Source organism: Odocoileus virginianus, chromosome 27 (genome assembly GCF_023699985.2).
Source record: "Odocoileus virginianus isolate 20LAN1187 ecotype Illinois chromosome 27, Ovbor_1.2, whole genome shotgun sequence".
Taxonomy (NCBI): domain Eukaryota; kingdom Metazoa; phylum Chordata; class Mammalia; order Artiodactyla; family Cervidae; genus Odocoileus; species Odocoileus virginianus.
In genome coordinates this window covers 31,073,524-31,098,708 of record NC_069700.1, presented here as the reverse complement: position 1 = coordinate 31,098,708, position 25,185 = coordinate 31,073,524, and the positions used below count along the sequence as shown (strand labels likewise).

The following is a 25,185-nucleotide window of genomic DNA, read 5'->3' as shown; positions in this document are numbered from 1 at the left end:
ACTTCTGAGGAACTGAAACCCCAGAAGGTAACCATAACAAAAACATGTTCAGTGTTTTTTTTTTTTTTTATTTTAAAGGACGGTTCAAAGGCAGACTTGTAGACTTGTATCTCTTCAGGAGATGGAAGGCAAATGCAGCCTCTGAAGGGAACTGTTCTAATTATTGCCCCAAAAAGTAAAGTTACACAACTATATTCAAGGACATAAGACAAGGCACTACATTAAAACTAGCGTGACTGAACAATTAGGGGGAAACAGCTGAAAGAGGAAAGGGAGATAGATTTAAGAATAATCTGGGTTGGGACAAGGATCCATCAGTCCTGGATGCTTCTGTTATCTGAATATCTTGAATCACATGATTTCCTGTTTTACCTTCTACAATGTCTTCACTGAAATTTCAAATCAGCATTCTCACAGAACTAAATAATAGTTATCATTGTGTTGGGATTCAAAATTTCAATCCAGTAACCATCAGGATCTTGAATAAATGCCAGGCCTTTCATTTTACCTGTAAAACAAAATAATTTTCATTATTTGAGAGACCTAAAATAAATAAATAAATAAAAATTTAAAATAACTTTTATTAGTTCAAATTTTATTTTGCATTTTAGTTAATTACATTATTTTGTTTATAGTTTTAATTTTTAAAAAATCCTATTGTTGGAAAATCATGTCAGATGCATGATTTTCAGAAAGACACGTTTTATCTTCTACACATAGCTATAAACCAACTATCATGAAATAAACAGCGGGACTGGCTCTATCTTATATGTATCAGGTATCTACTTTACCTGCACAATGTAACTTCATGCAACTAGTTGAGTAGTCACAGAAACTGTCTTATTTTAAAGAGGAAAAAGAAAATAGACAGGTGCTTAAGGGAGCTGGTAGCACGGTGTATCTAGACAGCCAAGGGACCCAGATGCTTGGTCATACACTATTCTGTATAACCCAAGCTGTGCCAATCAGATCCTTTCTCCCAGGACCTCATAACTGGTACTGAAAGGTTAATAGGTCTAGAAGTAGAGTTGTTTGCTTAAATGGAAAAAGTGTGACCTCAGAAATTTATTTTGGTACCAAGATGCTGAATTAGTTTGACTCCTATCTCTTGCTCCTCTCCTCAAGATCAATTTCAGAGGAACACAAATAAAAAATGGCAGGGGGGTACGATGCCTCTGATGTGACAGCTGGGGAGAGAAATGGTAGGGGTGAGGTGGTGACCACTTTAAGCCGCTTTGTGTGGACGGGGGTTCTTGTGGCCGGACCGCAGGGCAGTCCCTCGTGGCTGCTGAGGATAAACAAGGGGTTTTGCTGGTTTGGTTCTTGCCTCTCCCAGGGCCTTGGGCCTCAGCACCTACTCCCACAGAGCAGGGGGTCTGAACGACTGGTTCAGATGTCCTTGGAAGTGGGCAAGGGCAGAGAAACAGGTGGAGACCAACTGATCTCCCAGAGGTTACACCTGCCATACAACCAGGGTTAGGGAAAAACAATGCCAGAAGCGTCTCCTACAAATACTATGTCAGGGACAAAGGGGAAAAAGGATATGACTACAGAATGTGAAGTATTTGTCTTAACTCTTATTTTTTCTCTCTGCCCTGCACATGTCCCTGAGATCATTTGGATTTTTAAGAACCGAGGTCTGGTCTTCCCCCATTCACACTGCCTGATGGTTGGAATATCTAATAGTTTCAGTTAAAAAAAAAAAAACCAACCTCCCCACCCTGGCCAAATCTCTGAGACCAAAATAATAAGAATTTGAGGAATATAACTATAAAACAAACAATGGATTATAGATTCTAACTGAAGAACAAATATGAGATCGATGGACCAAGAACTACTGAAATATGTAAAAGCAATGTGGAATATTAAATAAAACAAATACGAAATAAGAAAATATTAAGGAACACCAGCAAAAATTAGAAATCAAAATTATAATGAAGTGAAGTGAAATGAAAGTCACTCAGTCGTGTCCAACTTTTTGTGACCCCATGGACTGTAGCCTTCCAGGCTCCTCTGTCCATGGAATTCTCCAGGCAAGAATACTGGATTGGGTAGCCGTTCCCTTCTCCAGGGGATCTTCCCAACTCAGGGATCGAACCCAGGTCTCCTGCACTGCAGGCGAATTCTTTACTGTCTGAGCAACCGGGGAAGCCCAAGAGTACTCGAGTGGGTAGCCTATCCCTTCTCCAGGGGATCTTCCAGACCCAGGCATCGAACTGGGGTCTCCTGCACCGCAGATGGATTCTTTACCAGCTGAGCAATACAAAAGGAAGTCAGCAAAAATCAGAAATCAAAATTATAATAGCTGAAATAACACAATAGATGAGAATACAAAAGACGAATATAAGAACAGATACATCTGAGGAAAAATTAACTAATTGGTATGCCAGTTTGAAAAAATCCCCAGAAGGAAGTCAAGGACAAAGAAAACAAATATAAAATGCTTCTAGGACAAAACAGAAGAAAATATACAAAGGAACACAAATCAGCAGATTTTTCAGCAGCAACACTGGATAGGAAAAATAAGACAACAGATTTGTATTTTCAAGACTGAAGGAAAATAAACCTAAGGTTTTATAGACAACAAAACTGTCATTCATATATATAAAGGCGTGGTTCTGGGGTATATGGAATGCCTCAAGAGTTCTGCCTCACAAAACCTTTGAAAGCAGTTTTGGTTGAGGTACTTAATAAAGGGACAGAAAAACCCAAAAGATGTTACAGCAAGAGATATATGGAGAAAAAAATATATACCTTTACATATTTATTATCTTAAAAAAACAAGCCAAAGAAAAAAATAAATCAATACTATCCCAGCCTGGGTATAGAAAGATAATGGAGGTAGAAGGGAGCAAGTTCTTATTTTAGTGGGGAGGATGATTTTTGGATATCAAATCTCCTAATTGGAAGAAAAAAAAAAAAGGATGGAAATGAAACAGTGAACTATTCCAAATGAAAATTTTAAAAAATAAATTAGCAATAAATAAATAAATAATAAATTAGGATGGCAAAAATAGATGTAAATAAAATAATTATAATACATGTAAATCCAACAAAATCCAGATATATACTATTATCAAGAGACATGCCTAGATCATAAGGACATGCAGAAGTTGTAAAAGGATGAAAAAGAAAAACCAGACAATTATGAACTGAACAGACCTGCTGTAGTTACATTAACAGCAGAAGAAACAGACTTTAAGGAACTTAGTTTTTGGGTGGCTAGATAGACCTGAGATAGTAAGAGCTGGTGCTCACTGAGATGAGGGTAGAGTTGAGGGGTGGAGAGGCAGCCTCGGTCCTCGATGGCTCTCCAGATCCTGTGATTAGTCCCATGTGAAGCCACCCTCGACACGGCCTTTCAGTTTCCTAAGATAACTAAGTGTTCTTCCAATCATTTCTCTTCTTTCCTTAAGCTGGTTCAAGTAGGATTCAAAGTCACTTGCAACCAAAAGGTTTAACTACAACTGGATCCTCTGTGAGTGCTTAGTAAATGTTACAGAACTAAAGAGAGGCCTGCAGAAAACAAGTAGCAGACTCACCATCATTAGGTTTCTTCACAAATTTGACTCCCAGTTCTTCAAATCTTTTACAAGCACCATGAACATCGGGAACAGCAATTCCAATGTGACCTTAGGTAAAACCACCCCCAAAACAAGGCAGAGAGAAAGAAGGAAAAATTACAACAGGGTATCCATGTGCCACAAGTGGCTTCCAAAACTAGTTAATTTCAAAACACAAGGCATCTGTAAACAGACTGAATCAAGTTGGTTCAAAACCTATAAAATATTAAAGAACAAGAATCTAAGTGGCTGGGTATAATAATTAGTTGCTCTAAATTATAAATTACTTGATATAAGCCCAATATTTGCTCATAAATAGTTCATCAATCTGTTAAGAATAACCTACTTCAAAAAACAGCATCCATTTATTCATGCTTAATAAGCTAATTGTTGATAATGACTATATACCAGTCCTTTAAACTGATAATCCTGGCATTTGATTGAGAGATTTTAGATTAAGGCAGAAGTATATGCTACCAGAAATTAGGATGATTAATAACCATCATTTTTTGCTTTGTTTTTTAATTAAAAAGTCTACTGGAAATACAGTACTGAGACTGAAAAGTGAAACCATGGTAAAAAATTAAATGTAAAGTTTAGACTGACATGATGAAATTATACTCCTAAATAAAATTAGGCTTCTTTGGTGGCTCAGATGGTAAAGAATCCGCCTGTAATGCAAGGGACACAAGTTCAATCCTTGGGTCAGGAAGATGCCCTGAAGAAGGGAATGGTTACCCACTCCAGTATTCTTGCCTGGAGAATTCCACAGAGGAATTAGTCCTCTGTCTAATTCCATAGGGTTATAGTCCATAGGGTTGCAAAGAGTTGGACACAACTTACATGTGGGAAATAAAAATAGCCATACTAACAAAAATCTAAAAATTAATGTTTTAGATTGCTTATAACCATAAATAGGTACACAATGCAAAATCACAAAACCATAAAAGTGTATTACACACAAATAGGCAAACATACCAAATCCTCGAGGGTCTGAATTGCCACTGTGGTAACTCTGGGCCTCATCATCTTCCGTGCCCCAGTTGCTACAAATGGAGAAAAAACATAATTCTAAGTGACCTGGAGAACAGAAATTCTGAAAAGAAAGCTGCAACAATCTTTGAAATCTTTCCATATATATATATGCTACTTAATATACTCGGTCTAATCTCTGCTACTGTAAACATTAAGTTTTCAACAACAGAAAGAGCAAATAGACAAAGAATGATAAACTAGACTAAGGAGACAATAAAACTAGGCATCTGGATAAGAATAAAAATGATAATAATAGCAATTATCAATCATTGTGCTATGTACTTTATATTTCATGAAGCCCTCAAAACAGCTGCATGGGTGAGATATGAGTATCTCCATTTTATAAGTGAGACTGCCACTTAGGGAGGTGGCATAACTTGATCGGGGTCACAGAGCTATCATCAGAGGCAAGACTCAGGCCAGGTCTGTCTGACTCCAGGGCTGTTCTGATTCAGGAGACACATGAAATAGCACACCCTGAAACAAATCTGTTCTGTTAATTTTTAAAGACTGCACAAAAACAGCATGAAGAATAAAACAGAAAGGAGAGTGCCTATGACAATCTCAGTTTTAGTACCCAAACATTCATTAGCTACAGTTTGACAAACATCTTGCTATTTCATTATTACATTCTCTGCAAATGATCTCATTTGCCCTAGTTGCACCATAAGAACAATACAGAGATCCATGAAAAAATACTCAAAGATATTGTTACAAATGGAAAGTGGTTAGATAGACCCAGTTTGAATTAAGCTGGTAAGTAAGGGGGAAAAGTTTTAAAAAAAAAAAAGCTTTCAAAAAAATGTAGAATATATAAACAAAATAAAGACTCCTACTTACTGTGTCAGTTCAAGTGTAGCTTTTCTGGAGAATACCCATGCTACTTTTTCATCTTTATCTTTCGGGATGTCATTTTTATCCTCATAAGCCAAGAAATAGAGTGAAAATTTCATGGTGGGGAAATCAAGTTTCTGGAGTAGTCTGAAATTAAACAAGAACAAGCCTGACTCAATTTACAGGAAAAGTCGATTAATACTAAAATCAACATGACAATATTCAAGTTCTACTGAGAATAAGAATAGTACACAGTGAGCCTGTTTTAATAGAAAAAGCAAGGAAAAATAAATTAAAAAGTCTAATTAAAAAACTTTTCTGTAAATATCAGTGAAATTTAAAAAATTTAAATGTAAACTTGTAATTCATCAGTTCTTCAAATATAATGAAAATTAGCTGGATTTATGGTACCTGTTTATAAGTGTCAAAAAATATCTTCAGAAGAAAATTTTGTTTTTCAGTGAAAAATATAATGTCTCACACCTTTCAGATATATGGTATTTGGTTAAACAAAATAAATCTATTGAGTTCTTACTGTGCCAAAACTCCTAGGAAGATAAGTTGAGGACAGGTGTTAAGAGAGGACAGATTAATATCACAGAAGGCATGAATGTCAATAAAAAGTGGCTGAGAGTATCAAATACTGCAGAAAGGTGAGACAGGATTAAGTCTGAGGAGAGGTGAGTAGATACAGAAAGGTCCTGTGAAGGCAGTTTCACCAGCAGAAGCTGGAGAATGGGGGTGAGCCAGGGGGTCTATCTGTGCAGACAGTCGTAATGATGGGGTGGACCGCAAGACAGCAGAGAGCAAAGATTATCCTACAACAGAGAAGACTTAAGTTTCTTTTGTAGGTTGAAAAGAGCAGTGGAAAAGGAGAGGCTGATTGTGAGAGTAAGTGCATGAATTCTGCATCCTGAGGTTCTGCAGAAGATCCAACAAAGCTGTGGCTTCAAAAACGAACTTAAAGAGTGCAGTGTTTTTCTGCAAGGAGTAGGGTAGAAGGAGGATACACAGTATAGTTTTCTTTAGCTTATGGAGGGTTAAATGCTCAAAGATGACGCCATTCAACACCAGTAAGAGGGAATGACTGAAGCACAGCAAACGAAAAGTTTCTAGAGTTCTGTTCCAAATCTTCTACTTATTACTGCTATGTAAATGCCTTGGCCCACTAAGATCTATACATTGACTCGTCACAAGTAACTCTTACTCAAACATGTTTATGATGAAGTGCCAAACAACTCAAATACCCCAATCACAAAAAACTGTCTCTACACCTACCAAAGCAGACTGCACAAGCTCTTACAGACCAATAGACTGGAACACGTGAATCTGTGGTACACTACTCTTCTCAGCACAGCCCATCTTTTATTATAACGTCAAACTATACTCTATTTCTGTTAGTCGCTCAGTCGTGTCTGACTCTTTGTGACCCCATGGACTGTAGCTACCAGCCGCCTCTGTCCATGGGATTCTCCAGGCAAGAATACTGGAGTGGATTGCCATTTCCTTCTCCAGGGGATCTTCCCAACCCAGAGATCGAACCTGGGTCTCCTACATTGCAGGCAGATTCTTCACCATCTGAGTACTTTATTTGGGGCTCTTTAAAAATAATGTCAACATTGGAGTTGATTGGACCTGGATTCAAATTCCAGCTCTGCCACATTCCCACTGTGGGACTTGGTGCCGTAAGTTAATGCCATTAAGCTTTGGTTTCTTCCTTTCCATGTAAAATGGAAATATAGGCTATCTCATAAGCATATTGTGAAGACTGAATGAAAAAACATATAAAGGGCCTTGCAAATAGCAGATGTTCAATATATTTGTTTCATTATGTCCTTTAAATATGTCGTGGTGGTTTAGTAGCTAAATCATGTCTGACTCTTGTGAACCCATGAACTGTAGGCTGCCAGGCTCCTCTGACCATGGGATTCTCCAGGCAAGAATACTGGAGTGGGTTGCCATCTCCTTCCCCAGGAATCCAACCCATGTCTCCTGCATTTCAGGCAGATTCTTTACCAACTGAGCTATGTGCAAAACCACTTTTTCTGGAAAGAATGATAATAAACTGTTAACATCAGTGATCTTTGAAGAGAACCAGGAGAGGGAGGCTGTTGTTTTTTACTTTGTATTTCTCAGAAGCAGTCAGATTTTCTAAACACAGACATATACTGTATTACTTGACGTTTTCTCTTAATGTCAATGAAGGTTATCTAGGCAGTAAGTTAAAGACCATTTTATTCTGCATGTATCTATACTACCAGAAATAAATAAAAACTCTCATATTATTTAGGGAAACAATTGAGAAAAGCAAGTATGTTGAAGGTATCAGATCACTGAATATTACTTATTTGGAAAAAGAGAACATATCCTATAAAATGGGACAGATGGTCAACTTTAGTAAACTCACTAAATTTCTAAGTAATGTGTCTTTATAGCTATATCTTTTCTGAAGTAAACAGAGGCTAGGAGTGGCCATAACATCCAAATGGTCTGGGCACGTTAAGGATTTAACTGGCAGCTCTCACTGAGAAGGGAGTTAGAGAAAATGCAAGCATTGGTGTCTTGCTGCCCAGTGAACCTGTCTGGGAGAGAGGAGAGGAACCTGATGGAAGCTCTGGCCAGTCAAGCCCAGTCCCAGACTCCTGGCCAAAATCACTTTTGTGATCTTTGAAGCAAACTTTAATCTATTTTTAAAATAGATCTGAAAACACTGCCTGTATTTGCAAAGCTATGTATTTAAACATCACAGGTACCAACAGTTTACTTACGTCATTCCAAGAATTCTCGTATAAAAATCCAGTGACTTCTTAGGATCCTTAATTCGCAGCATGGTCTGCTGCAAGAGAAAATCCTAAGGGAAAACAGTATGTATTAAACACCTTTAATTTTTACTACTTATTACAACATTAGCTTTGCTTTCTGTAATAAGATACCAACAGTCCATCGCTGCAGTCCCTTAGTCCATCATGGCTTTATTATTGCTTCTGTTCAGTCCATAAAAGCTATGCTCAAATTTGTGTAGCTTGGTCAAAGAGTACAGTTTTTAAAATTTTTTTCTTTTCTATAAATTTTATTCTAAGTGCTGTAAAACAAGTTCAACAACCCTGTTTATCCGATCCCTATTTCTATTCTACCCTAAAATCTTTTTAAGCAACAATCTGGGTCTCAAGAATCCTAAAGAGTTCATACTCATTGACCAAGATAATGCCCTTCTAAAAATCTATCTAAGGAAATAATTAGAAACTTTGACAAAGATTTATGTATAAAGACATTCATCACAGCATTTACATAGTAACTATGTGCCAAATACTTTTCTAAATGATTTACAGAAATTAACTTATATGATCTTCACAACAACCCTCCTTATGGTATGTGTATATATATGTATAATATACATATTATACCATTCCCGTTTTACTATTGAGAAACTGGCAGAGAAAAAAAAACCTCAGTCCGAACAGTTTGATTCCAAAGTCCTTGCTTTCCACCACCTTGCTAAACTGCCTCTAACAATGAAGAAATAGATAAACTAGTTGTTGTTGCCTAGCTGCAAAGTCATGTTGGACTCTCTGCACCCCATGGACTGCAGCCCACCAGGCTACTCTTCCGTGGGGTTTCCCAGGCAAAAATATTGGAGTGGGTTGCCATTTCCTTCTCTAGGGGACCTTCCTGACCCAGGGATTGAACCTGTGTCTCCTGCTTTAACACAGGCATAATAGAATATATAAAGACATTTGAAATGCTGTTTCAGAAGTATGTAGACATACATAAATGATATTATGACATACATGTTATATGTCAATTTTATCTCAATAAAGATGGCAAAAACAGTTTAGAAGATGGAAAGATATACCACTTTTCTGATTAAGAACACTTAAGATAAATACATTATTTCTAAGAAAACACAGATTAATATAAATTCCAAAATCATTTAACCTTAAAAAAAAGTCTATATATGGCAAAAAGATTAACAAATATATTCAATGTTGGTTGATTTATTCATAAAAATAAAGGCATATAAATCCTTTGCTGCCAAAGTATTATTTGGATGATATTTAAAAACACAAGCAGGGTTTGCTTTTTATAAAATGATTTAGTTATTCTATGCTCAGGTTAACAGTTTTCTTTTTACCACCAAAATATTCTGTTAACTCTCTGTAACAGAATGTTAAACCACTCTGCTACTTCTGATAAACACTCAAATGATTTTGGGAAAAAGTTTCTTTAAAAGGTACTAAAAATCACTGTTTATTGCTATCGTTCTAAAATATTGTTTGAAATAAATATATCCTGTGTCTAAAAAAAGACTTGTGCCTAAAAGTTGATGTCTTATCTCATGGGATAGTTCTTAACTTTGTCTCTCCCTTTGGTTGTTCAGTCGCTAAGTCGTGTCCAGCCCTTTTGCAACCCCATGGACTACAGCCTGACAGGCTCCCCTGTCTTTGGGATTTCCCAGGCAAGAATACTGGAGTGGGTTGCCATCTCCTTCTCCAGGGGATTTTCCCGACCTAGGGATCGAATCCTCATTGCCTGCATTGCAGGTGGATTCTTTACCACTGAGTCCCCAGGGATGTCTTTCCCTTATTATGCTCTAAATTCAGAACAGTAAAAGATGTCTTTTTGTGAGAGTTGGACTGTGAAGAAAGCTGAGCGCTCAAGAATTGATGCTTTTGAACTGTGGTGTTGTAAAAGACTCTTGAGAGTCCCGTGGACTGCAAGGAGATCCAACCAGTCCATCCTCAAGGAGATCAGTCCTGGGTGTTCATTGGATGGACTGATGTTGAAGCTGAAACTCCAATACTTTGGCCACCTCATGTGAAGAGTTGACTCATTGGAAAAGACCCTGATGCTGGGAGGGATTGGGGGCAGGAGGAGAAGGGGACGACAGAGGATGAGATGACTGGATGGCATCACCGACTCGATGCACATGAGTTTGGGTGAACTCCGGGAGTTGGTGATGGACAGGGAGGTCTGGCGTGCTGTGATTCATGGGGTCGCAAAGAGTCGGACACGACTGAGCCACTGAACTGAACTGATGCTCAAAAAGTTTCAGGCTTTCTGGGAAGACTGCTAGGCAACAAAGATTTGCTCCTTTGCCTTGCAAAAAGAAAGAATAATAGAAATAATCAGTCTTTTGCAGGAATGGGAGAGGGCAATCTCCAAATTTAATTAAAACTACTGTTCAAAAACATTAAAGGTACAATCAGGGATGTTTCTAGTACATGTACTATGTGCCTACAATATAATCCTGACAAAATTATAAAAAGTGGAGCTGGGGAGTGAACCAAAGGATCAAGGCCAAGGTCCCCTTGAGCACTTCTAAATGGACTTTTTTTGGTATAAGACGTGAACGTAGGTAAAGCTTCACTTTTTACCTCTGGATGTCCAATGGCTCCAGCACTATTTGTTCAAAAAATTTATCCTTTCTCCACTGCATTACTTTTGCACCTCTGTGAAAACTTTGTTGGGTTTTTATTAGTGAGTTTATTTGTGGGTTCTACTCTTTTCCACTGATCTGTATCAGTTGTACTTTATCACAGTCATTTGGCATCATCATAAAATGGTTTGAGTGAAGTGTAGAAACCTTCTCTCTCCTTATATCCCTCTACTCTCTCTGATTTATAACTGTCTTAAAATACTTCCACTGCTGGGCCTGGGCGGAATGCTAGGTTTTCCATGTTTCTCCACTGAAAACAGCATGAGGGGAAAGATTGTACTGCCCGGCAAGATGAAACCATTGCTCCCTACGTAGTCTTCTCTGATGCCACCGGAGCACGGGGAGGTTGAACACCTTAGTATAGCCAGTTGGCTGGAAGACTAAACTCCCCACTCGGCCTCTGCTGACACGGGGGTGGCTGAGGCCACTGTTTGCTCTCTGCTTTTCAGAGTCTTTCTATTTTTGTTTTATAAAAGCATATCTCATTTTATTGCACATCACTTTGTTATGATTCAGTTATTTTTCCCCCCCAAATTGAAGGTCTGTAACAATGCTGTGTCCAACAAGTCTATCAGTGACACTTTTCCAACAGCATTTGCTCACTTTGTATCTCTGATCACATTCTGGTAATTCTCACAATACTTCAAGCTTTTTTCATTGCATTTGTTATGATGGTTTGTGATCAGTGATCTTTGATGCTATTATTGTGATTGTTTTGGGGTGCCATGAACCACATCTGAGCTTCCCTGGTGGCTAAGATGGTAAAGCATCTGCCTGCAACACGGGAGACCCGGGTTCAATCCCTGGGTTGGGAAGATTCCCCGGAGAAGGAACCACATCCATATTAGATGACAAACTTAACTGAAAGACATTGTGTGTGTTCTGACTTCTCCACTGACAGACCACTGGCCCATCTCCCTCCCCATCCTCAGGCTTCCCTATTCCCTGAGACACTATACTGAAATTAGATCAATTAATAACTGTGCAATGGTCTCTAAGAGTTCAAATGAAAGGAAGAGTTCCCTGTCTCTTATTTTAAGTCGAAAGCTAGAAATAATTAAGCTGAGTGAGGAAGGTATGTCAAAACCTAAGACAGGCTGAAAGCTAGGCCTCCTGCACCAAGTTAGCCAAGCTGTGAAGACAAAGAAAAAGTTTTTTAAGGAAGTTAATAGTGCTACTCCGGTGAATACACAAATGATAAGAAAGTAAAACAGCCTTATTATTGACATGGAGAAAGTTTTAGAGATCTGGATAGAAGATCAAACCGGTCACAACATCCCCTCAAGCGAAAGCCTGATCCAGAGCAAGGCTCTCTCCCATTCTAGAGGGCAGAGAGAGGTGAGGAAGCTACAGAAGCAAAGTCTGAAGCTATCAGTGGTTGGTTCATGAAGTTTAAGTAAAGAAGTTAGTTCCAGAACATAAAAGTGCAAGGTAAAGTAGCAAGTGCTGATGTAGAAGCTGCAGTGAGTTACCCGGAAGACCTAACTACGAAGGTGGCTGCACTAAACAGACTTTCAATGTAGATGAAACAGCTTTCTACTGGAAGAAGATGCCATCTAGGACGTTCACAATTAGAGAAAAGTCAATGCCTTCAAAGCTTCAGAGGATAGGCTCATTCTCTTGTAGGAGTTAAAACAGCTAGTTACTTTAAGTTGAAGCCAATGCTCATTACCATTCTGAAAATCCTAGGCTTCTTAAGAATCATGCTAAAAAAAATAAAAAAAATAAAAAAAAAGAATCATGCTGAATCTCCTCTGCCTGCGCTCTTTATAAATGAACAATAAAGCCTGGATGATAGCATATCTGCTTACAACATGGTTTACTGAAAATTTTAAGCCCACAGTTGAGACTTACTGCTCAGAAAAAAAAAAAAGATTCCTTTAATATATTCACTGAAAATGCACTCGGCCGTCTAAGAGCTCTGACAGAGGTGAACAATGAGATTAATTTTGTTTCCGTGCCTGCCAACATAACATCCATTCTGCAGTGCAGACATCAAGGAGTAATTCTTTATTCTCAAGACTTATTCTTTTTTTCATTGATTTATATTAGTTGGAGGCTAATTACTTTACAATACTGTAGTGGTTTTTGCCATACATTGACATGAATCAGCCATGGATTTACATGTGTTCCCATCCTGAAACCCCTCCCATCTCCCTCCCCATCCCATCCCTCTGGGTCATCCCAGTGCACCAGCCCTGAGCACTTGTCTCATGCATCAAACCTAGACTGGCGATCTGTTTCACAATTGATAATATACATGTTTCAATGCTATTCTCTCAGATCATCCCACCCTCACCTTCTCCCACAGAGTCCAAAATTCTGTTCTATACATCTGTGTCTCTTTTTCTGTCTTGCATATAGGGTTATCGTTACCATCTTTCTAAATTCCACATATATGCGTTAGTATACTATATTGGTGTTTTTCTTTCTGGCTTACCTCACTCTGTATAATGGGCTCCAGTTTCATCCACCTCATTAGAACTGATTCAAATGTATTATTTTTAATGGTTGAGTAATATTCCATTGTGTATATGTACCATAGCTTTCTTATCCATTCGTCTGCTGATGGGCATCTAGGTTGCTTCCATGTCCTGGCTATTATAAATAGTGCTGTGATGAATACTGGGGTACACGTGTCTCTTTCAATTCTGGTTTCCTTGGTGTGTATGCTCAGCAGTGGGATTGCTGGGTCATATGGCAGTTCTATTTCCAGTTTTTTAAGGAATCTCCACACTGTTCTCCATAGTGGCTGTACTAGTTTGCATTCCCACCAACAGTATAAGAGGGTTCCCTTTTCTCCACACCCTCTCCAGCATTTATTGCTTGTAGACTTTTGGATAGCAGTCATTCTGACTGGCATGAAATGGTACCTCATTGTGGTTTTGATTTGAATTTCTCTAATAATGAGTGATGCTGAGCATCTTTTCATGTGTTTGTTAGCCATCTGTATGTCTTCTTTGGAGAAATGTCAAGACTTATTCTTTAAGAAATATATTTTGTAAGGCTATAGCTGTCATAGATGATTCCTCTAACGAATTTGGGCAAAGTAAATTGAAAAACTTCTGGGAAGGCTTCACCATTCTAGATGCCATCTAGAACATTTGGGATTCATGGGAAGAGGTCAGAATATCAACATTAATAGGAGTTTGAAAGAAGCTGATTGCAACCCTCATGGATGACTTTGAGAGGTTCAAGGCTTCAGCGGAGGAAATAACTGCAGATGTGGTGGAAATAACAAGAGAACTAAAATTAGAAGTGGATCCTGAATATGTGACTGAATAGGTGCAACCTCAGGATAAAAGTTTCAATCTTGCATTAGCTAAAATTTCAGCAATTTTTATACTTCTTTGTCTGAACTGTGTGTTCTGGTCTTAATAACAGCGAGGCCAATTCTCCATGGAGCCTATCAACGCTCTCTCCCAATGAATTTTCAAATGTGATGCATCACCCCCAGCAAAAGGTCTTCTTCAGGTTCAACTAAGCATTCAGAGTCACAAGACAACTATAGGCTAGAAGGCTATCAGTCAGGAAAACACAGTTTGCCAACAGAGCGGTGTTAAGTGTCTCTCTTGAGCAAGAGTTTGGAAAATAATCTATACAGCTCAGGTGCAGGGAGAAGATCCACATTAGGGCAGGAGTGGGAATCACCCTGGCGTAGAAGCCCTGTGTACCACAGAAGGCCACCATCTCCAGTAGCAACTCCACAGGCACAGCTTTCAGAATTTTCACATGGGACAGTTATAAGAGTCACTGAATTCAAGCAAACCCAAAGCTATATTAGACATTTATAATTCTCCCTTTGCAGATGCAACCTTCCAGTCAAGTTATTTCTACCAAAAGCAACATTACCAAATAGCAAATAACATTTTCCTGGGAAACAGAGCTAGAGATAACCAAAGGTCAGATTCTTATCAAGGGAAAAAGCCTAACTTTTTACCCCTAGGTGTCACATCCCCTATGAAATAGAAATGGATAAAGTTTTGCTTTTTCCTGACTTTAAAAAAAAAAATCACAATTGCCTTCTGTGAAAGTTCATTCTGGAAAAAGAAGTGTACTTGAGGGAAAGATTATTTACTATGTGACAGCTGGAGCACATGGCTGATATACAATATGGTATGATATATTTTTTCTTTACTATCTTTTTCCTACTATTACTCCTCTGATTCAAACTATGTCAGAAAGTAACAGTTGTTTCAGAAAATAATTCAGCCACTTCCTCTACACTTATTGTCTTATCTATATTGATTTCATGTGGTTCTTTCCTTCTTCTCACTCTATAACTCAACAGCTAACAACATACTGCAAGTATACTTAACCTACAAAAACAGCTAGGAGACACAAAGGAAAATAGTTTTATTTTAAAAATTACCTATGGTATTTGTAAACATACCTGCACCTAACTACTCTTACAACAAATAAGAGAAACAAGAATATCCTAGAAGCCTTCAGTATCACTAGGCCTTTCAAATCTCATGCAAAGGGAAAAAAACATACACAAGTGTGAAAGAAATATTAATAACTCTTCAGAGGCAATGTGGTTCAAATGCTGGCTCTATCACTGTTACCCTGAGTAAATCATTACTTTTCTTGAACATCAGTTTTCACATCTTTAGAATGGAAGTAATAATGGTTTTCAGCTCTTAGGGCTGAGTTGGAAAATAAATGGGAAAACGCATGTAAGTGCTTAGCAGAGTTCTATCTCAGAGTAAGTTACTCCACTTACTATTGCTCTTGTTGTTATTATTATAAAATATACCCCAGAATTTCTACTACCAACTGTTGCTTTTGATTCCCAAGTCTGTATTCCCTAGCCCATACCTCTAACCTCAGCTCTGGATTTACATCTCCATCTGTCTACTCAACATTTCCACCTGAGTCAAATATGAAATTAATCATAGCTCAGATAAACACTCCTTCTATTAATACATCCCCCTCAGGGAATGTCTCTAGAATCCCTTGATCCAAAGTCTTTATCCCTCTGGAATCTTTCTCCTTGCCTTTCCAATGACCACTACTACCTTCCTCATGTCTTCACTACTTCCTGCATGGACGACAGTCAAAACCTCCCTGGAGGGACTTCCCTGGTGGTCAAGTTGGTCAGGAGTTCGCTTTCCAGTGCAGGGGGTGCGGTTTCATTCTGGTTGGGAAGCTAAGACCCCCTTTCCAGTGCAGGGAGTGCGGTTTGATTCTGGTTGGGAAGCTAAGACCCCCACATGCCTCGCCAAAAGAACCAAAACATAAAAACAGAAGCAATATTGTAACACATTCAGTAAAGACTTTGGAAGTGATCCACATTAAAAAAACAAAGAAGAAAAAAGAAGCCTCCCGGGTCTGTCTGCTTCTTGAGAGCTTACCCAAATGCAATCCAGAGTGATGCAATCCAGAATTCCAATAACACTATCAGACTGAGCTTTCTATAATAAAACCCAGTTATGTCATTTCTGGGTTAAAGATCAGAATTTCAATGGTGCCTTACAGCTTTAAGAAGAAAATCCCCAAAGCAAGCGCATACAGTTGTTGCATACTTCTCTAACTTCATCTTTTGTCATCACTCCACTAAACTAGTCATCTTAAATGGTTCTGATTTCATACTCTTAGCAGTTTAAAAAAAAAGAGCATGCACCCACCATATATATATATATATATATTTAATTATACAGAGAAATATACTAAAAAAACCAAATATATTAAAAATATATTTGCCAAACAAAAATCTTTGCAGGATGAGAAAAATGAACCAAGTGGGAATGTTCATCTTTTCTCTGAGAATCCCAATGATTGCTTTGTGAACCTCACCATTAACTCCCACTGCCTTATAACTTCAGTCTTGTTGTATACTGGCAGGTCCCTGCATCGGTTGTCTATTGTCACTGTGCTTTTATATAAACTACAGTTCTCTCTGTCGAGAACAGTCAATTTATCCATCTGGCCACTGTCCTTATTCTTTCCTTTCCGTTTTTCTTCCCTCAATCCCTGCACCCAATTCTACCTAGCTACCTCCTTTGTATTCAGTGAACCCCAACTTAACTGTCACCAGTATTCTTGCCTTGACAACCCCATGAACAGTAAGAAAAGGCAAAAAGATAGGACACTGAAAGATGAACTCCCCAGGTCTGTACATGCGCAATATGCCATTGGAGATCAAGGGAGAAATGACTCCAGAAAGAATGAAGAGACAGAGTCAAAGCAAAAACAACACCCAGCTGTGGATGTGACGGGTGATGGAGCGTCCGATGCTGTAAAGAGCAACATTGCATAGGAACCTGGAATGTGAGGTCCATGAATCAAAGCAAATAGGAAGTGGTCAAACAGGAGATGGTAAGAGTGAACGTCAACATTCTAGGAAGCAGCAAACTAAAATGGACTGGAAGGCGTAAATTTAACTCAGATGACCATTATATCTACTACTGTGGGCAGGAATCCCTTAGAAGAAATGGAGTAGCCATCATAGTCAACAAGAGTCCGAAATGCAGTACTTGGGTGCAATCTCAAAAATGACAGGATGATCTCTATTTGTTTCCAAGGCAAACCATTCCATACCACAGTAATCCAAGTTTATGCCCCGACGAGTAAAGCTGAAGAAGCTGAAGTTGAATGGTTCTATGAAGACCTACAAGACCTTCTAGAACTAACACCCCCAAAAGATGTCCTTTTCATTACAGGGGACTGGAATGCAAAAGTAGGAAGTCAAGAGCCACCTGCAGTAAGAGGCAAATTTGGCCTTGGAGTACGGAATGAAGCAGGGCAAAGGCTAATAAAGTTTTGCCAAGAGAATGCACTGTCATAGCAAACACCCTCTTCCAACAACACAAGAGAAGACTCTACACGTGACATCACCAGACGGTCAATACCGAAATCAGACTAATTAAATTCTTTGCAGCCAAAGATGAAGAAGATCTATACAGTCAGCAAAAATAAGACCAGGAGCTGACTGTGGCTCAGATCATGAATTCCTTATTGCCAAATTCAGACTGAAATTGAAGAAAGTAGGCAAAACCACTAGGCCATTCAGGTATGACCTAAATAAAATCCCTTATGATTATAGAGTGGAAGTGAGAAATAGATTCAAGGGATCAGATCTGATACACAGAGAGTCTGATGAACTATGGACAGAGGTTTGTGACACTGTACAGGAGGCAGGGATCAAGACCATCCCCAAGAAAAAGAAATGCAAAAAGGCAAAATGGTTGTCTGAGGAGGCCTCATGAATAGTTGAGAAAAGAAGAGAAGTGAAAGGCAAAGGAGAAAAGGAAAGATATACCCATTTGAATGCAGAGTTCCAAAGAATAGCAAGGAGAGATAAGAAAGCCTTCCTCAGGTGATCAATGCAAAGAAATAGAGGAAAACAATAGAGTGGGAAACTAGAGATCTCTTCAAGAGAATTAGAAATACCAATGGGACATTTCATGCAAAGATGGGCTCAATAAAGGACAGAAATGGTATGGACCTAACAGAAGCAGAAGATATTAAGAAGAGGTGGCAAGAATATAAAGAAAAAGATCTTCATGACTCATATAATCACGATGGTGTGATCACTCATCCAGAGCCAGACATCCTGGATTGCGAAGTCAGGTGGGCCTTAGGAAGCATCACTACAAACAAAGCTGGTGGAGGTGATGGAATTCCAGTTGAGCTATTTCAAATCCTAAAAGATGATGCTGTGAAAGTGCCACACTCAATATGCCAGCAAATTTGAAAAACTCGGCAGTGGCCACAGGACTGGAAAAGGTCAGTTTTCGTTCCAATCCCAAAGAAAGGCAAGGCCAAAAATGCTCAAACTACCACACAATTGCACTCATCTCATACACTAGTAAAGTAATGCTCAAAATTCTCCAAGTCAGGCATCAACAGTACATGAACCATGAACTTCCAGATGTTCAAGCTGGATTTAAAAAAGGCAGAGGAACCAGAGATCAAATTGCCAACATCCGTTGAATCATCGAAAAAGCAAGACAGTTCCAGAAAAACATCTACTTCTGCTTTATTGACTATGCCAAAGTCTTTGATTGTGTGGATCACAATAAACCAGAAAACTCTTAAAGAGATGGGAATACAAGACCACCTGACCTGCCTCTTGAGAAATCTATATGCAGGTCAGGAAGCAAAAGTTAGAGCTGGACATGGAACAACAGACTGGTTCCAAATAGGGAAAGGAATACGTCAAGGCTGTATATTGTCACCCTGCTTATTTAGAGTACATCAGAGTACATCATGAGAAACGCTGGGCTCGAGGAAGCACAAGCTGGAATCAAGATTGCTGGAAGAAATATCAATAACCTCAGATATACAGATGATGCCACCCTTATGGCAGAAAGCGAAGAAGAACTAAAGAGCCTCTTGATGAAAGTGAAAGAGGAGAGTGAAAAAGTTAGCTTAAAACTCAACATTCAGAAAACTAAGACCATGGCATCTGGTCCCATCACTTCAGGGCAAATAGATGGGGAAACAATGGAAACAGTGAGACTTTATTTTGGGGGGCTTCAAAATCACTGCAGATTTTGACTGTAGCCATGCAATTAAAAGACGCTTGCTCCTCGGAAGAAAAGTTATGACCAACCTAAAACAGCATACTGAAAAGCAGAGACATTACTTTGCCAACAAAGGTCTGTCTAGTCAAAGCTATGGTTCTCCCAGTAGTCATGTATGGATGTGAGAGTTGAACTATAAAAAAAGCTGAGCGCCGAAGAATTGATGCTTTTGAACTGTGGTGCTGGAGAAGACTCTTGAGAGTCCCTTGGACTGCAAGGAGATCCAACCAGTCCATCCTAAAGGAAATCAGTACTGAATATTCATTGGAAGGACTGATGCTGAAGCTGAAACTCCAATACTTTAGCATCTGATGCGAAGAACTGATTCACTGAAAAGACCCTGATGCTGGGAAAGACTGAAGGCGGGAGAAGAAGGGAACAACAGAGGATGAGATGGTTGGATGGCATCACTGACTCGATGGACATGAGTTTCAGTAAACTCCGGGAGTTGGTAATGGACACGGAGGCCTTGCATGCTGCAGTCTATGGGGTTGCAAAGAGTCGGACACGACTGAGCTGAAGTGTCACCAACACTGAAAGTATTCCCTGACCTCCTCATCTACCACTCAGATGGGAAGGGACTTCAAGTAACTGTATCAAAGAGGACTGACAGAGACAGTAAAAAGAATGTCAGGAGATCACTACTTGGGGAAAGAAGCATTTGGCGTTTTGAAGCAAGTTAGTAAGTCTGCCTGGGATGTGGTGCAGCTGTATTCTTTGGTCCGCCTCTATGACAAAGACGCAAATGATCAACAAACAAGGTGACCGTCTACCACTGCTCTTTCTTTTCCAAACCAGGTCCTCATCACTTTTCTCAGCTTTAGGTGTCCTCATCATCTCTACGCCTAGATCTCTCCAATCTATTCTATAGAATGATCTGAATCCCTCAGTGGTTCCCCACTAACTATACGAAATCCAATTTTCTTAGAAGTGACACTCCAGGCTCTCTCCAAGACCTGGCTCCAACCTACCATTTCAGTCTTCTCTGCTGCTGCTGCTGCTGCTGCTGCTAAGTCGCTTCAGTCGTGTCCGACTCTTTGTGACCCCATAGATGGCAGCCCACCAGGCTCCCCCATCCCTAGGATTCTCCAGGCAAGAACACTGGAATGGGTCGCCATTTCCTTCTCCAATGCATGAAAGTAAAAAATGAAAGTGAAGTCGCTCAGTCGTGTCCAACTCTTTGCGACCCCATGGACTGCAGCCTACCAGGCTCCTCCATCCATGGGATTTTCCAGGCAAGAGTGCTGGAGTGGGGTGCCCTGGCCTTCTCCCCAGTCTTCTCTACCACTGCTTAAATAACTTGAACCAAAAACACATAACTCATTTCTCCAGAACATGTTCCACACTGCATCTTTCTGTCACCTCACTACATTTTTGCTCAGATGTCTCCTCCACCTAGAAGCCCTCCCATGCACCATCTCCTGTGTGATGCTGGGGTCCCATTTATCTTTCAAGAACTAGGCTCACCCCCGCCTTCTGCTTGACTCACTCCCTGATATCCACAGTTGAAATACAACCTTAAATTTTATTGCTTTTCATAGTTTAGAGATCATGGATACATTTTATCCTTATAGCAGCTTTGTTTCTGCTGCTTTTACAAACTCCGCGCAAGTGTCCTGCTAAGAACATTATGGCCAATGATAGAATTAGGGATTCAAACGTAGGTCTTCAGCCTCCAAATACCCTTATTAGACATCATACTACAGATGCTACTAACCTGGAGCCTGACATCCTGGAGTGTGAAGTCAAGTGGGCCTTAGGAGGCATTATTACAAAAAAGCAGGTGGCAGCAATGGAACGCTAGCTGAGCTATTTCAAATCCGAAAAGATTATGCTGTTAAAATGCTGCACTCAAAATGTCAGCAAATCTGGAAAACTCAGCAGTGGCCATAGAACTGGAAAAGGTGAGTTTTCATTCCAATCCCCAAGAAGGGGGATTCTTTGGCAATGCCAAAGAATGTTCAAACTACCATACAATTGCACTCATTTCACATGCTAGCAAGGTTATGCTCAAAATCCTTTAAGATAGGCTTCAGCAGTACCCTCAAGAACTTTGAGAAGTACCAGCTGGGTTTCGAAAAGGCAGAGGAACCAGAGATCAAATTGCCAACAATCATTGGATCATGGAAAAAGGGAATTCCAGAAAAAAATCCATCCACTTCTGCTTCTTTGACTACACTAAAGCCTTTCACTATGTGGATCACAAAAAAACTCTGGAAAATTCTTAAGAGATGGGAATACCAGACCACCTTACCTGCCTCCTGGGAAACCTGTGTGTGGGTCATGAAGCAACAGTTAGAACAGGACATGGAACAATAGACTGGTTCCAAATTGGGAAAGGAGTACAACAAGGCTGTATATTGTCACTCTACCTATTTAACTTACATGCAGAGTACATCATGTCAAATGCCAGGCTAGATGAATCCCAAGTTGGAATCAAGATTGCTGGGAGAAATATCAACAAACTCAGATATGCAGATGATACCATTCTAGTGGCAGAAAGTGAAAAGGAACTAAAGAGCCTCTTGATGAGGATGAAAAAGAGGAGAGTGAAAAAGCTGGCTTGAAACTCAATATTCAAAAAACTGACATCATGGCATCTGGTCCCATCACTTCTCGGCAAATAGAAGGTGACAAAGTGAAAGCAGTAACAGATTTTATTTTCTTGGGCTCCAAAATCACTGTGGACAGTGACTGCAGCCATGAAATTAAGACATTTCCTTGGAAGGAAAGCTATGACAAACTTAGTGTGTGCCAAGTCACTTCAACATGTCCAACTTCTTGCAACCCTATGGATGGTAGCCCGCCAGGCTTCTTGGTCCACGGGATTCTCCAGGCAAGAATACTGGAGTGGGCTGCCATGCCCTTCCGCAGGGCACCTTTCTGATCCAGGGAATGAACCCGTGTCTCTTTATGACTCCTGCTCTGGCAGGCGGGTTCTTTGCCACTAGTGCCACAAACCTAGACTGTGTATTAAAAAGCAGAGACATCACTTTGCCAACAAAGGTCTGTATAGTCAAAGCTGTGGTTTTTCCATAGTAGTCACATATGGATGTGAGAGGTGGACTATAAAGAAGGCTGAGTGCTGAAGAACTGATGAACTGTGGTGCTGGAGAAGACGTGACAGTCCCTTGGACAGCAAGGAGATAAACCAGTCAATGCTAAAGGAAGCCAATCCTGAATATTCATTGGAAGGATTGATGCTTAAGTTCATGCTCCAATACTTTGGCCACGTGATGGGAGGAGCTGACTCTCTGGAAAAGACCTTGATGCTGGGAAAGACTGAATGCAAAGGAAAAGTGTGTGGCAGAGGATAAGATGATTAGATAGCATCAACAACTTAATGGACATGAATTTGGGCAAACTCTGGGAGATAGCAGAGGATAAGGAAGCCTGGTGTGCTGTAGTCCACGGGGTTGGAAAGAGTCAGACACGACTGGGCGACTGAACAACAAGAGATGCAACCCTTGAAAATCTCTATCATTCAGTGCTCCCACAGTGCTTTATAATTCCAATAGCATATGATCCCAGTTCCACCTTATGTTATAGTTGGTTTATGTTTGGTGCAGGAAGGAACTTCATCTTTTTGTTCATCTCAATATCCCCCAAGGTACCTATCATGCTCTCTACATGTATCAGATGATCAATGATCATTGAATGTACACTTTCCTTTGTGTCAAGTTTCAAAACACTATAGTCAGTATCTAGACGCAGAATAGGGTGGAGACTAGGAGTGTGGGCTCTCCCTAGGCAAATTACTCAGCGCTACTGTGCTATTGTCTACTTACATATAACATGGAAATGAGTATGCCTTCCTCACACAGTTGTGAGGATTAAATGAAGTAATGGACTTAATAATGGAGAAGGGGATGGCAACCCACTCCAGTATTCTTGCCTTGAGAATCCCATGGACAGAGGAGTCTGGTGGGCTACAGTCCATGGGGTCGCAAAGAGTCCGACACGACTAAGTGACTAAGCACACACACTTAACTAACCAGGACCTGGCACAACTCAACACATACCAGCTGCTATTAATATTACATAGTCCATTTTATGTCCTCCATATGGTACCTCAAGAGTGAAAATGACTAATTCAAAAAAATAATTCCTTCAAATCAAGAGAAATCTACTTAAATTAAGAATGTGTAAATTAAGATCACAAGGGATAGTATTTAATCAATTTCATCAAGCTCTCTTTGGAATCTTTTTTTTAAAATAGTCCATTACATAAAATGTCCAGTTATCTTGGAAATTAATTTACGCTGAATAACTCAATTGGTATTATGTGAAATAACGAGGTATTTAACATTAAAGAGTGTAAAAATAAGGTAAGTGTGAGAGGAAATGTCTATATTTATTTCTTCCCCCTTAGTCTTGCAGTGACTAACATTTTTCCTAAGCTAAGTATTATCAGGTGCTAGTCAAAGGCTTTAACAATTAGAAGTGTTTGACTCTTCACCCTGAATGCAAAGAGCAAGAAGGGAATAAAGTCACCAACTTGTTTTAAAGGTCTGTACAAAGCACACACTCAATCTTCAAGGAATAAGAGCTTTTCCAGTCAAATGAATGCATATAAAGGCGTTTGCAGACAGTTTTGAGTATGCTGGAGCAAACCCGGAGTGGTTGCCCTGTCTGATCTTGACAAGGCCTGTAGGCACCACACCTGAGTGAGTTACACTGACTCTCAGTGCAAACACGTTAAGCAAGCTGAAAAGCCTTCCTATGCAATCATTCCTCTCACTGGGTCTCAGGTGAAATGAGAGGATCAGTGAAGGAATTTCCATGACTCCCTTCAGATCTAAGCTCCAGGATTCTAACATCCCTCCTGTGGGGCACTAAGCCCAGGCCGAGAAGTGTCGCTGTGAACAACTGCAAAGGCCAATCCAAAGCGAAATTCTGGGCGCCGTTCAAGTCAGGAGTCATCAGATTGGTTTAGAGGAGTTAAACCCGGAGCCAGGACAGTTACAGAAAAATGACCGGGACTTCCCTGGTGGTCCAGTGGCTAAGATCCTGCGCTCTCAACACAGGAGGCTCCCGATGGATCCCTGCTCAGAGAACTAGATTCCACACGCCACAACTAGGAGTTCGCCTGCCGCATCTAAGACACGGTGCAGACAAATATATAAAAATATTTTTTAAAGAAAAAATAAATAAAGAAACATCATCCAGGCTGGGAGGAGCCGGCACGTAGAAACCTTCGACCAAGACTTGAGTACTGAAACTGCTCTTCTCACCAGTCAGGGCTATTGACTCGGGGAACACTCACAACTCACAGACAAGGGCTCTGATCCTGGCTGAGTCAAGGTTTCAGGTTACCGTCCCAAATCGAACAAGTTAAAGCAAGCAGGGTCACAGTCTTTCAAACAACTTAGAAACGGATCCTCTCTCTGATCTCCTGTTGGGACACCCTTGGCCCTCTTCCCATCCCACTCCAATCCGTCCAAGGAGGGCGGAGCTGCTGCGGTGGCCGGATGAGGTTCGAGTACAGAGTTCGAATCAACCAGCCCAAGCCGGGCCTGGTTGAGCCCGGGAACTCCTCTCTCTGGAGGCCCCAGCCGCGCCACGCAGAGGGGGCCCCGACTCGGGAGAATTAGGTTCTGCGCCCACCTTGGTGCTGGGGTCCGGGTCGGAGCAACAGCTGAGGGCAGCCTCGTCGGTGAGGCCGCCGGACGCGGGCTGTGGTTCTGCCATGGCCGCACTGCTATATCACGGACGACGGCCCCGGGAATGCAAGAGATACCCACACTCCACCGACTTAGAAGCGCTCTTCACCAGCGCCGGCGCG

General features: G+C 40.2%; 1 protein-coding gene across 1 annotated transcript; it reads right to left on the bottom strand.

The window, feature by feature from the left end:
• Window positions 1-52: 52 nt before the first annotated feature.
• Window positions 53-25,185, bottom strand: GLO1 (glyoxalase I). The gene is made up of 6 exons (XM_020873377.2): window positions 25,008-25,185; window positions 8,201-8,283; window positions 5,439-5,579; window positions 4,542-4,609; window positions 3,543-3,632; window positions 53-508 (listed from the first exon to the last, which is right to left on the bottom strand). The coding sequence occupies exons 1-6, from the start codon at window positions 25,089-25,091 to the stop codon at window positions 420-422; spliced, it is 555 nt and encodes a 184-aa protein (XP_020729036.1). The 5' UTR covers window positions 25,092-25,185; the 3' UTR covers window positions 53-419.